General features: G+C 41.8%; 1 protein-coding gene and 1 long non-coding RNA gene across 2 annotated transcripts in view; both read right to left on the reverse strand.

The window, feature by feature from the left end:
• The window catches only part of LOC308064662, a 604,713-nt gene that overhangs the window by 528,572 nt on the left and 62,526 nt on the right, over positions 1–13,615 (reverse strand). The window lies entirely within an intron of this gene.
• The window catches only part of SPACA1 (sperm acrosome associated 1), a 30,069-nt gene continuing 16,811 nt past the window's right edge, over positions 358–13,615 (reverse strand). The window contains exons 6-7 of the mRNA XM_080389428.1: positions 11,422–11,563; positions 358–9,629 (exon numbers count right to left, since the gene is read on the reverse strand). Of these exons, the coding sequence (XP_080245554.1) occupies positions 9,539–9,629; positions 11,422–11,563 (233 nt within the window). The 3' untranslated portion in view covers positions 358–9,538. The remainder of the gene's footprint in view (positions 9,630–11,421; positions 11,564–13,615) is intronic.

The raw sequence follows: 13,615 nt of genomic DNA on the forward strand, positions 1-13,615 counted from the left end.
AGGAAAGGGGGAAGGGAGGAAGAAGGGGAAAGAAAGGAGGAAGGGAAAAGGGAAGGGAGGAGAGAAAGAGACAAAGACAAAGAAAGAGAAAAAAGAACAAAAGGGAGGGAAGGAAGGAAGGAGGGAAGGAGGGAGGGAGGGAGGGAGGGAGGGAGGGAGGGAAGGAGGGAAGGAAGGAGGGAGGGAAGGAAGGAAGGAGGGAAGGAAGGAAGGAGGGAGGGAAGGAAGGAAGGAACGAGGGAAGGAGAGAAGGAAGGAGGGAAGGAGGGAAGGAAGGAAGGAACGAGGGAAGGAGAGAAGGAAGGAGGGAAGGAGGGAAGGAAGGAAGGAACGAGGGAAGGAGAGAAGGAAGGAGGGAAGGAGGGAAGGAAGGAAGGAAGGAAGGAAGGAAGGAAGGAAGGAAATCCACTCTGTAGCCAGCAAGGTTAGGTGAATTATAATGTATTTACAAACGACACTTGAAAAGAAGGATTCTACACTGTGTTCTGATCCTTCCACTTTGCTTCCTATTTTATGTGTTATCATTGATGTTGGAAAAGTCTAGCAATACAACTTGCATTTCAGGCAACACTGTGGATCAGTTTGCCACAGACAGATAGATACAGTTCTTTTTCAAGTGACATGGTTTAGTGATGGACTTGGCAGTCCTGGGTTAACGGCTGGACTTGATGATCTCAAAAGTCTTTTCCAACCTAAATGATTTTATGAATCTGTGATCCTCTAATAAGGTCTGACATGTCACTTCTCGATGCATCAAACTTGCCAAACACAAGTTGAAATTTTAAGACATCACTGAAGGGTATGGTCAGTCCTTTCCAGGATTTGCAAGGAAGTTTTATCACTCAAGGGTGAAAGTTAGGATTAAAACTCACCAGAGTTGGTGGCGTGGAGCTGCTGTAAGCGATGCCTGAATACAGCCCTGCCATGACATGTTTTATGGAATCCACAAGCAAGAAAACCTATGAAAATGAAACACTAAGTTTTCCATTTTAATTTTTGAAGCTTTAGAGTTCTCTGGGCTTTCTTTTGCCACACTGTCCCCTCTCCAGTTAAAAATGCTTGAACCAAAAGAGAAGGAAAACCAAAGAAAGATTGCGGGGGACCACAGTCGTGGACCATTATTCATTTTATTTTTCCTGAAGGGAGAAGGCTCGAGAGATAGAGTTCCAACTTTGTAGAAGAAGTTCGATTTTTCATTATTTAAAATGTTGAAACATCATTTTCACACTCTTTAGAATTAAATACGTTATGAAGAATCTATCCAGCTTGGACCAGCACTAGCACCAGACAGAGGAGAGCTTCCCCAGTTGCATGCATTGCAGATATTTCGTATTAGTCAGGAGGCAAGGGAGTAAGAGAGGTCTCCAGCAAAGGGGCGAGGCAATGACAATTTAACAGACTGTCCTCTTTATAAACTAATCTCCTGTTCTGATCAATTGTGCAGCTACCGAAGATCCCACCCCAGATCCATTTTCTCAGATGAAGGAAACGCAGACCTATGTCTCCCAAGAAAACATCTCAGCTACCAGGGTAGGGGTTAACATGCAGGGTTTCTCCTGGCATCACACACTTCACCCTCTCCACCCAAGTTGTACCAGTGTGTAGAAACATGACAGGTTCCTGGGGCAGGGCATGAAGGGAATCAGAGACCTGTCCTTACGTGGCCTCACTGCTAACAGGCTATATGAGTGGTGACACAGCAGTCTGTGCTGCTTCTGTCATGCAGCTGTTTAATGTAAAATGCAAACGCAGGCATCCCCTTCAAACTGAACAGGATTCAGGGTTGTCTTCCTACTAGCACCTTTGTACATCCAGGCCAACAAACCTTGAACCCTTCTTTGAATAGTGGCTGTGCTACAACAGCTGCTCCTGGCGGAGACAAAATGGGTAGAGAATATGAAGATGGATGAAGCAGTAAATAAAGTTGGGAGAAGCATATGGAACAACTCTTATCCCTGTGTGGTTTACTAGGGCCAAATGAGAAAAGTTGGTTCAGGAACAAGGAATGTAGTTGTATCTACTGAATGAGGAACTGTGTTTAATAAAGATGCAACTCTGCAAGGAGTTTTGGTTGTAGGGATAGCAAGCAGCTGAACAGAGACATCAGTGTCATAGGGCATATATGGTTCTTGGTTGAACAGATAATGCTGAAAAATTAGAAGCTGTCAGAAAGAGTTAGAAAAAGTACCCAAACATGAGAGAGAAAAGTTTTAGAGAAGACCTTTAAGAAGCTTAGTCATAAAAGAAGACTAAAAAATGATCGATTAGTGTGTGTTGGTGAAGTAAAATTTTTCCATGAAGAAAAAATATGAACCACTAAAAGACTGCTGATTTTAGCAGAACCAAAAGCCAGTGGCTGAAAGATGAAGCCAGATGTGTTCACATTTTGAATGAGAAGCAATTCTTATGTAGCACAGAAGGCAATAAACCTCTGGAACAAGTTGCCACAGGAAGTGCTGGACTTCCCATCTTTCAGTGTCCCCAAAGAAAGGATTTTCTGGCAAGTATCGTTTAAACACAGACTTCAATTGAGTTAACAGCCTCAGCACAAGAGTAATAGATGGACAGGTAAGACGGGTTAAGACCCTCTAACAGACACAAGATCAGATGATCCAGTAGGTCCTTCTGGATGTGTGCTCTGTGAACATACGAACTGAAGGTCCTTAAAGCTTTCTTAGAAAATCACAGATGTTTTTCACTGAGATTACTAAGTGTAGCACATGGGCAACCTGGATAAAAACAGTGATTCAACAATAAAAACGAGATTCAATTATACATGACTTGCCTCTACGCTATTCAAAGGGAGCTGGCATTTTGACTTCCACTGGCTCAGAATCTTCTGTGAATAGCACTTGGACCAGGAAGACTGATGACATTTTCAAAGAACTACATCATTCACCTGACGAACTTTTTATGAGACAAGGAATTTACCTTTACCCATTTATCTACAAAGATAAAAGTTTGGAGGCTTTAAAAGTAAAAACCAAGTAAAAAACCTGACTGCCTTTTCAGGGCCATTTACAATGAAGTAAATATACACACTAATCTACCAATTTATAAGGTTTGTCTTTCAGCATCCTGCCTCATTAAATGTCTGGCCTTCTCTTTCTCCTTTTTCAGTTGTTTGGGTGAAGTCCTAGCCCCACATCAGTCTATAGCCAGACTTAGTGGGGGAAGAGAGAGGAAATCTTTCAGCCTCTGTTTTGCCTTTAAAATGCCATCCTGCTATTCTGCTTGGGTTCCCCAGGCCTGCTTAACCAACCCTGCCAAACCCGACAGCTTTGGTGAGTCCTCTGCTCCCCAGCTCTTCTGCCCCTCCTGTATGAGTGTGTTGCAGTAACAAGCCTGCACCCTGCTCTGTCTTCACGTGCACGCCAGAGACGGGCTGGACCAGTGCTGTACAGCCCACAAACACACTGACATTTCTCAACACCCAAACTTGTAATTCCTTTAGAGTTTTATGTGGTTTATTAAGCTCTGTACTAACAATTCAAATGTTCTGCCAGGTGGCACCATACTCATAACAACATACACCATCAACAGGGCTGGGACTTTCAGCTCCAGGACAGGGCTCTGGATACTTGAGCTAATGCAGTAATATGTTCACCCTTCAAGTTAACTGCAAATACAGGAGGCGAGAGTCATAGTTTGCTAATGGGTCTTATAGATGTTTGCTAGCAGCAGAGGTACAAAGAAGCTGAGAAAAACTGCCCCGAATCGAGGTTCACGATGGAGGAGTATTCAAGTGGACACAGGTACCCTCAAACAGATCCTCTCTTCTGACCCCTTCTGTTTTGACCCTTCAAGTATTGTGCCTGCTGTAGCCCATGTCTCCCTTGCTCATTCTTCCAGTCTCTTCTTGCCAGTGATTTCCAGTCTCCCGTCTTCAGGTTTCTCAACCCAGTTTCTATTTTTTTATCTATTCAGCCCTAGCTTTCCACTCTAGCCTTGTTCTTCATTATCCACTCCAGTTCCCCAGCCCTCCTGTCCCAGCATTCAGACCCAGGTTGTTTACCCAGTGTCTTCATCCTGCCTTTCTTCTCTCCATATTCACGTTCAACATGCTTAGCTCCCTGTTTGATAGCTCTCTCTCTGCCTCCCAGGATCTCACAATCCCAGTTTCCTTCTCCATGTTCCTCACAATTCCTGTCTGGCTTTCTATCCAGCCAGTTCTCCCTCTTGCTGAAGATCCTGCTCAAGGCATCTCTCTTTTCACAGTATCTGCTCCTTCTCCCCACTTCCATCAGGTTTCTAACCACAGCCTCTTTGTCCCACTAATCTCAGGATGTTGCTTAATTTCTTTTTTCTCAGCTAGCACTCCCAGTCTCTGCTCCCTTCCCAGTTTCCCCCCACCCAGCCTGCTGTCACCAGCCCCTCTCAAAATACTTACCCACCCTGTCTTAATCTTGCTCTTTCCTACATCTCCTCCATCACCTCCAAGTCAGTGTCATTCCTTTCCTGTTCAGTCTTAGTCTTACCACACTAAGGAAGAGCTGCTGATGGGAGAGTAGGCCAGGAGTGGGGAAACTGGGATGAGAGCAGAAACTAGGAATGTGAGATAAATGGTCAGGATGGGATTAGCAGCCCATTTTTCCATTGAGTGGGTCCCCAGAAAAAAATAAAACATTTGACTGCACTTTCTGCATACTCAGAAAGAAAGATAGTAGCTTGAGGATCACATATTCATCATGGAAAATTTCTGCCTTAAAGACTAAATTTGGCAGTTATAAGTAGCAGAAAATTGGATCATTGCAAAGATCAAGGGATTTTAATTAACAATTTGCCATTATTCTAGGTGTAATACAACATAATGTTATCCCAGAATAGTAACTGCTTTATCTGCACGACAATTTCATACTATTATTTAATTCTTACATAGTGAAAACACGCAATACTCTCAGTAGGGATCAGGACATCATATTATATGACACTGTATGTATACTACAAAACCACCTCTCTGGGAAAAGGCTGATTTAATCGGCTCATCTTCCCATTTTGCCCAGTAGCTTTCTGATTATAAGAACATGAGGATAGAGTACAAAACACATGTAGGTTAAGTAATTTTAAATAGCCAATTATCCATATCCAGCCATGCTGGATTTGGGGTTTAATTGCTTCAGACATCCAAGCTTTTTCTCCAGTTATCTCTTCACAGCCCACAAACACAATTTCATGTTAAAGTAGCACTGTCCTGAAAATTCCCCATGAATTTTCCAGTCTCAGCACTCTGTCTCAGTTCTAAGTCAAAAGTTTTTCTACACAGAAAAGTAAAAAACTTAGTAAATCTTAAGTGAACAATATTGACCTAATATAGCAAAAAAATCTACCTCTACACATTACAGATAAACAACTGGAAACTGCAGAGAGTTCTATTTCCAAACCCCATATAAAATGCTGTACATTTGACTTAACATTTATCTGTAGCTTTCTGATTCATAAAATCATAAATCGAATTATTTGCTTATTTTCTCCCTGTAATGGCTGCACAATGCTGAAATTTTGCCATCAATCATGGAGCACCGAATCAGTTTTCAACTAGCATTTCTTTATTTTATTTTATAGAGCATCAGGTTAAAAAATGACCCATACTTCTGTGGCAAACTCTCTTTTGCATAGCAGCAAAGAAAGAAAAATCATGAGTACTTATTATTTTTTAAGTGTGTTTGACTAAATGAAGTTATAAAAAAATAATGAAAATCTCTGCAATTCACCATAAAATTTTTATTTCCAAAAAGAGCCAGTAAACCTGTCAAAGAAAAAAAATTCATTTCTATGGTATATACTATTAGACCATACATAAATGAAACTGCACACACATCAAGACTTAAATAACTATATAAATGCATCCTAAATTTCCTGAGATAGATAGTGGATCATATACAGGCAAGATATGCATTCCAAAAAGATTTTTCTTTAAGAAGAAGAAGAAAGGGAAGATGAAAGAATACTGGGGAAACAATTAAAATACTATTAAATTTAAACCCACAAGATCGTGTTGCAGCATTAGACAATGCAAAGCAAATGAAAGCAAGGAATGACACGGTCATTTTGGCCCTGATTCTGGAAATCACTTAAACACATGTACGAGGACATCTTAGTTCAGGAAAGAATGTAAGCGCAAGCTTAAATTTAAGCATGATGAGATTTTCACCTTCACTCTGGCCCCTGTATCCCAGATTCAGCAGCTGGAGTAGTGGGAGGAGATAGTGGAAGGCTCTGTACAGCAAAGGCGGGTGAAAAGGTCTCCTGGCAGATGAACTGAGCTTGATGGCCATCCAAGGTGTGGTGTAGGAGGGTGTCCGGCTCCCACAGTGCTAGGATTTCTGTACAGATCACACTTGCCAGAGCGGGCTAGAGAGGCTGCCTAACCTGCATTGGCCAAAAGTTCTTGTAGGCTCCCGTGATCATGAAGACATTTTTATGTGACCTTTGTCCCTTCTTATAGTTCTTCTGTTTCTCCCCTTAGAAATGCAGCAGATTCTCACTTCAAGAACTTAGATACCACTGGCTTAAAACGGAGTTGGGCACATGCCTAAGGTCTCAGAATAAGAATACTTCTGTACCTTGGGGTGGTCAGTAGAGATAATGTTTCCACTGCAGTCAGCAAGCAGAAGGAGATAAAAACATTGTAGTTAAATCTACGGAAAAGGAGAAACTCTTGTTGATTCTTTTAATTAACCCACTACCAGAAAGTAACAATGAAAATTCTTTACATTTCTCAGGCACTGCAGATAAAAGGAGTTACATCAAGTACAGTTATATATTCTAGATGGTGAACACTTCTTGCTAGAAGTGTTCAAGCAGATTGCAACATATTCTTTCTATTTAAAAATACCTAAGCTAACTGAAACACTTATTTCTGGATGCCCTTTACCTGACCGTCATGGCTGTCCACCCTCTTACCAAACTAATAGGTATATTATTCAGATTATGGCATCAAAAGTCAGGGACAGTTGTGCTAAGATAATAATTTTGCACTTCCTATGTGTGTTACACTGCATCTAGTACAAAGAGCAACTCATTCAAGTTTATATTTAGAATGAGAAGATGATAATACAGTGGTTGTGTGATGGCTGCTTGGACAGAGTAACTACCAACTTCAGGAATTTCCTCACTTCTTGGAGTTTCTGATTGCAGCTTCAGCAACAGAACAGCCTGTTTGCCCTATCTGTTGAGCAGTAAGGCACTCTTCTGTGGTTTATGCTACAGTTTTTGCATCAAATTTTCTAGCAATTTTTTTTCCTGTTTTGTACATAGCTTTAAGGAGTTGTAAGAGAACAAAAAAAGCAGCAGATAATCATATTTTGCAAAATATAAGCCAAAAGAACAAAGCCTCCTTGACCTACCCTAAGAACCCCCACACTTACCAGTACGGATTAGTTCAGCTGTTCCTGAATTTCATTTTCTGAACTACTCTGCTTATGTTACCTATCACTTTTTGCTGGGTTTTCCAGCAGACCATGGAAATTTAAAACCCTCAAAATATCAACCCAAACAAGTCTGGAGGTTCTTTGCAAATGTTATTAAAATACAAAATGGTTGTGTATTAGTACACCTTTGCATCATTATGGAAAAGAATATCCTAGTTCCCTCTCTTTCTCTTTCAGTTACACTACACCCTAATCACAACACGAAAGCAGGAGTTCAGAAGTCAATCGTAGAGCCGATGGCAGTGCTTCATATTTACCATACTTTCAGTGGAAACATTTTCCTGAGTAATAACAACTGGTTTGGGTCTGTTTTTAAGAGCAGCATTCCAGACCTAATCCCAGACTCACCACAATATGCTGTCTTTGATTGTTGCACAGAATCAAAAACTCACCTTGAATGTGTAAGCTAGTTTTGTGAACCGCAGAATTTATTGTCTGCTTTTTCCTCCTCTATGCATTTTCTTCTTAATGTTGCAAGACTTTTAAGTTTGTCCACCAAATGCTATAAGATGACATAGTTAATGATAGTGTTACCAAAAATATCATTTCCTTTTTTAAAAAAGATATTTTTATAGAATTAAGTGCATGTCATTTTTTAGTATGATGTTTTATTTGCAAAAATGTAAATGATCTTTTCACTAAACAGCAAACAAAATGATGTATCTCTGAAAAATATGATAATGCTTTTTTAAGGATGTGCAGATGGTGCAGTTAGAACATCTGCAGCAACAGAGGATCTGAAGAGAACAGGAATTCTTTGAGAGGATGAGTTACTACCTCCAATCTATTTTTTTGCCATTTTTTCACAATGTTCTTTACTGAGAAGCATTCTCTACCCTGGAGTGCTCAATATTTGGCCTCTTTTCAGAGCTTTTACAATACTCAAGAGAAAATCTTAATTATAAAATCTATTAAACATTTTAATCAGTCCACAGTCCATTTTTCAACATGTCATCCACTCAGGTTTTTTATCTGCATCAAACAATGTTTATTTACACCAACAGAAAGCACCTTCATAAACAAGACTGTCATGTAATGGAGGAGGGTTAGAGAAGCTCAGAAAGGATGATCAGAGGTATGATATGGTTTCACGATGAAGAATGACTACGTACTCTTGCACTTTTCATTCCAAAAAGAATGCGATCCCTGAAGGGGAGAGGACAGTGTGGACTGGCAGCTCACTGCCTTTTCAAGAAGTAAGGTGGACAAATGAAGCTAGAAGGAGGTGGGTTCAAGCTGCACAAAAGATGTGGTTGTGCTATGGATCTCCTTGCCCTAGGATGTTTTATGGGACAGAAGCTTACACAGGTACAAGGGGACATTGAACAAAGCCATGGAAAAGAAATCCATGCAAGATTGCTAACTGCTTAGAAGTTGCATCTGTTTTAGAAAATCTGCAAATGCCTGGAAGCTGGAGGAATACATGTGGAACATCATACAGCCTTGTCTTGTTTTTGTACTCTCCCCTAGACATCCTTTTTTTTCATCCACTGATGTGATTACAGAGGTAGATGAATCCTTGGTCTGACCCTACTCTTCTGTTCACATAGTTTGGTCCCCTTGATGGCAGAAATGGTTACAAGCACAAATATGCAGGTAAAAAATTAATTAAACTTATGAAGCAACTTTTAATGACCTTTCCTACCATTATGTATCCCTCCACGTGTCAAGAAGAAACTGGATTATAGTGATTACATAGCAGGTGCTATGCTTGAAGATCACCAGGGAGATAAGGAGCACTTTACAAAAAATGGTCTCTGCCTAAACTATATGTCTGGTTTCATCTAGTCTAGATTAATATCTTCACAAAATTAAGACTTCTTAAATGTCAGACTTCCTGGAAATCAAAGACAGTGAATGAACTATAAAACGTACTTCTTAAAACCAGTATATCAAATATATTTTAATCTTCTTTGTATCACATTTCTTTGTAGTCCAATTTTTTTTCTATTTATTATGCAAGTCCTGGAAGGACTTTTGCACTTCATACTTGGTGAGTGAGGGCTTTGACACTTCTATTATAGCTAATGCAGATGGTGAGAACACTGTAGCTGCAGGTGGAGACTCCAGTTCCTTGAAAGGCCAATGCAGACCCTTAGGGGGGCTCCTTAGTCCATGTTACACAGTGATCTTTTGTGGGCCAACTTCTCTTGGTTGTCTTGTCCAAATTTTGATTTCCAAATATATTTTATAAGACCCCTGAAACGGAAAAAAGAATTAAACAAAAACATACCTTCAAGTAAGTTTCCATAAATTGCTTTGAATCACAGAATGGTCAGGGTTGGAAGGGAGGTCATCTAGCCCAACCCCCTGCTAAAGCAGCTTCACCTGGAGCAGGTTGCACAGAGTCATGTCCAGGCAGGTTTTGAATGTCTTCAAAGGAGACTCAAACCTCCCTGAGCAGCCTGTTCCAGTGCTCTGTCACCATCAAGGTAAAGTTCTTCCTCATATTCAGGTGGAACCTCTTGTGTTGCCGTTTGTGCCCGTTGCCCCTTGTCCTGTCCTGGGCACCACTGCAAGGAGCCTGGCCCCGTCCTCTGGACACTCGCCCTTAAGGTATCTGTAGACATTGACCAGATCCCCTCCCAGTCTTCTCCTCTCCAGGCTACACAGCCCCAGCTCTCTCAGCCTTTCCTCACAAGGGAGATGCTCCAGTCCCCTCATCATCTTCGTAGCCCCCCGCTGGGCCCTCCCCAGCAGTTCCCTGTCTCTCTTGAACTGGGGAGCCCAGGACTGGACACAGCACTCCAGGTGTGGCCTCTCCAGGGCAGAGCAGAGGGGGAGGATCAGCTCCCCTGACCCGCTGGCCACGCTGCTCCCAACGCCCCCCAGGGTCCCATGGGCCTTCTTGGCCACCGGGACACACAGCTGGCTCGTGGGCAGCTTGCTGTCCCCCAGAACCCCCAGGCCCTTCTCCACAGAGCTGCCTTCCAGCAGGTCACCCCCGGCCTGTACTGGTGCATGGGGTTGTCCCTCCCCAGGTGCTGGACCTTACACTTGCCTTTGTTGAACTTCATCAGGTTCCTCTCCACCCAACTCTCCAGCCTGTGCAGGTTGCTCTGGCAGCCCAACCTCCTGGTGTATCAGCCACTTCTCCCAGCTTTGTACCACCAGCAAACTTGCTGAGGGCACACTCTGTCCCTCCATCCAGGTCACTGATGACTAAGTTGAACAGGACTGGAGTCAGTACTGACCCCTGAGGAACACCACTAGCTACAGGCCTCCAGCTAGACTCTATACCACTGACCACAATCCTCTGAGCTCTGCCCTTCAGCCAGTTCTCTGTCCACCTCACTGCCCACTCATCCAGTCCACGCTTCCTGAGTTTACGTGTGAGGATGTTATCGTAGACAGTGTCAAAAGCCTTGCTGAGGTCAAGGTAGACAACATCCACCGCTCCCCCCTCGTCTACCCAGACAGTCATTCCATCGTAGAAGACTATCAGGTTGGTCAGGCATGATTTCCCCTTGATGAATCCATGTTGACTACTCCTGATAACCTTATTTTCCAGCATATGCTTAGACATGACCTCCATGATGTTCCATCACCTATCCAGGGATGAAGGTGAGGCTGACCAGCCTGTAGTTTTCTGTGTCCTCCTTTTTGCCCCTTTTGAAGACTGGAGTGACATTGGCTTTCCTCCAGTCCTCGGGCGTCTCTCCTGTTCTCCATGACCCTTCAAAAAGTGACAGTGGCTTAGCAATAACATCTGCCAGCTCCCTCAGCACTTAGGGGTGCACCTCATCAGGGCCCATGGATTTGTGGGTGTCTAGTTTGCTTAAATGATCTCTAACATGAGTCGTTCCCTTCCCACCCGCCATCATTGTAACTGCTTTGCGAAGCACTTCTTTCCAGTCTCCAGAAGCTTGTTCCTGTTTTCTTTACTGGCAATACAAATATTAAACTACAGAGAAACTTGTCATGTTTGTCATCAGTAATACCATATTTTGATCAAATAAAATGTAAAACATATTGTATACTGTCCACCTACCAGTGAAGAATCATAAAGATCATGGCAAAGATCACACCAACAGTCACAATGGTTCCAGTTACCAGGCAAAAGACCAGAATGGCATCTCTTGTTCTCCTTGATTGCTCTGTTTCTATTCTCCTAGATTTTTTTGCTTGTATCTCTGAAGAAAAGAAATACATGGTCACTGTTATGTTCAAATTGTCAAATGAATCAGGCATTTAACCTGATGGACAGGACGAAAAGGAGCAGGGCTTGATTATTTACTATCTGACATCTTTCACAGCCTTCAGGCTTTTACTGTAACAGCAAAAGTTAGAATAGTGACATTTTATACCTTCTTTGCAAAGGCCTATCTAACCAAGGAAGATGCAAAGAAACAGAGATCAAGGTGTGGAGTGGGGGATACATGTCACTTAACAGCTGTGAAACACAAAGAACTGCAATTCCTAAAGACAAGGCAAAAATAAAAATGGGAAAGTATCTATTTGGTACATGTTAAGAATGACTAATATAACAATATTTTTGCTTTAAGAAACGCCTTAATGTTAAGATTTCAAGACACGTTCATGTAAGACACATGAATGATAAAGACAGAAGAAATACCACAGCCTGTCTGCCACTCGAGGCAGGCTGACTTCTTTGTTTTGTGCCTGGTACCAGGTGCTCCATCACCCAGGGCTGAGACATCAAGGTACCACCGTGCTACAGAAGAATTCTAACAATGGTAATTGCTGCAGTCATAATGATAATAATGAAGCCAAAAGAGAGTATGCTAACAAAAGACCAGATTCAAGGACTTAAGTGCCGCTTTTCAGTTCCCTGTCTCTATCTAGGTCTGCAAAGCCTTTATTTAAAGCAAATAACCACTGAGCGTGGAAAGGAGCTGTTCTGCATGGCCCAGAAATATAGAGAGAGGAGCAGCTGCATGAAGCTGAGAAATGAAAATGTAGCAAGGACATCAAGTAAAAATGCATTTTGTAATACTGCAGCCTGTTCAACCATTCACCTAAGGAAACTGAGGGCCTTGCCATTACTCAGGCTGTCTCTCTAAGACCAGACGTGACGGTTAGGAGGTGACTCTAACAACCAACCCAGGAAGAGTGAAAAATGCTGAAGATGGTAACCAACTTCCTCCATCTGTTTTTTGACACTGGATAAAGAAATGCCTGGAAATCAAACCCAGTCACCTTGTTCTGAAATTTACTTGACCTTATTTGTTCAGCCACATTCAACCAAAATCAATGAACCATTAGGCATCTTGCCAGATCCCTCCAACTTTGGCAATTTTACATGAGCCAACTCTAATTTATCTTTCATTTTCCCTCATGCAGTTTCTAAAACTATAAGGTGCAATCTCATTGCTGACTGGTATGCAAGATTCATGTTCACACTGGTAGGAATTCTGTGTAGCAGAATGACTGCAGGAAACCCATTTCTATTTCTACTTCATTTCTACTTCTATATAAAGACCTGTGCCACTGTCATCACTGTAGTATCTAAGCAACTCTTCCATCACATCATTTGGGTTTCACTCTTCTGCATCACAGAATTTTCATTCTGATATTCTTACACCACAGCTCATCTATATGATTCTCCTGATCTTTCTGCAAGATATAGGACAGGTAAGAATGGTGAACTGGCTGAGAGTATCATACATAGTAAGTCTGAATACTGGAGTTTTTATACAACGTAAAGCCATTCACTTTTAAGCTAACTGACATCACTGGACTGTGTCTTTTTAGAATTACATGAAGTTGTGGGGAAGAGAGGTTAATGAAAATTATAATTGATTTTGTAATTTCATTAATGTAATATATTAGATGTGAACTTAGAACTCTAAGAATATCTCTGTTTACAAGCTGTAACAGGAGCCTGCTGAAGAGAAAAGCAAGTTTTATGTCATCCACAGCTAGTCTACTCAAGTTTTCTTCCTAGGCAAGAAATTCTTCCAGTAGCCAAGAACCAGAACTGCCCAAGAGACAACCTGATAATACAGAGGGAATGCATTCCAAGTAAACACACGTGTTTAAAATGCAAGCAGGAAGCAGACAGGAAAGCAGCTTCCCAGTAAGCTGGTTCACAATGAGCAAAGATTGATTCACATCAGGTGCACTTCTAAGTGCTGACTGCACTCTTAAAGTCCAGGCAACACTCCCAATTAGTCAGTGAAAATTTTGCCACAGTCAGAACGTGCCTTAAAAACATCCTCAGC

The sequence above is a fragment of the Falco punctatus genome, assembly GCF_963210335.1.
Source record: "Falco punctatus genome assembly, chromosome: 5".
Classification (NCBI taxonomy): domain Eukaryota; kingdom Metazoa; phylum Chordata; class Aves; order Falconiformes; family Falconidae; genus Falco; species Falco punctatus.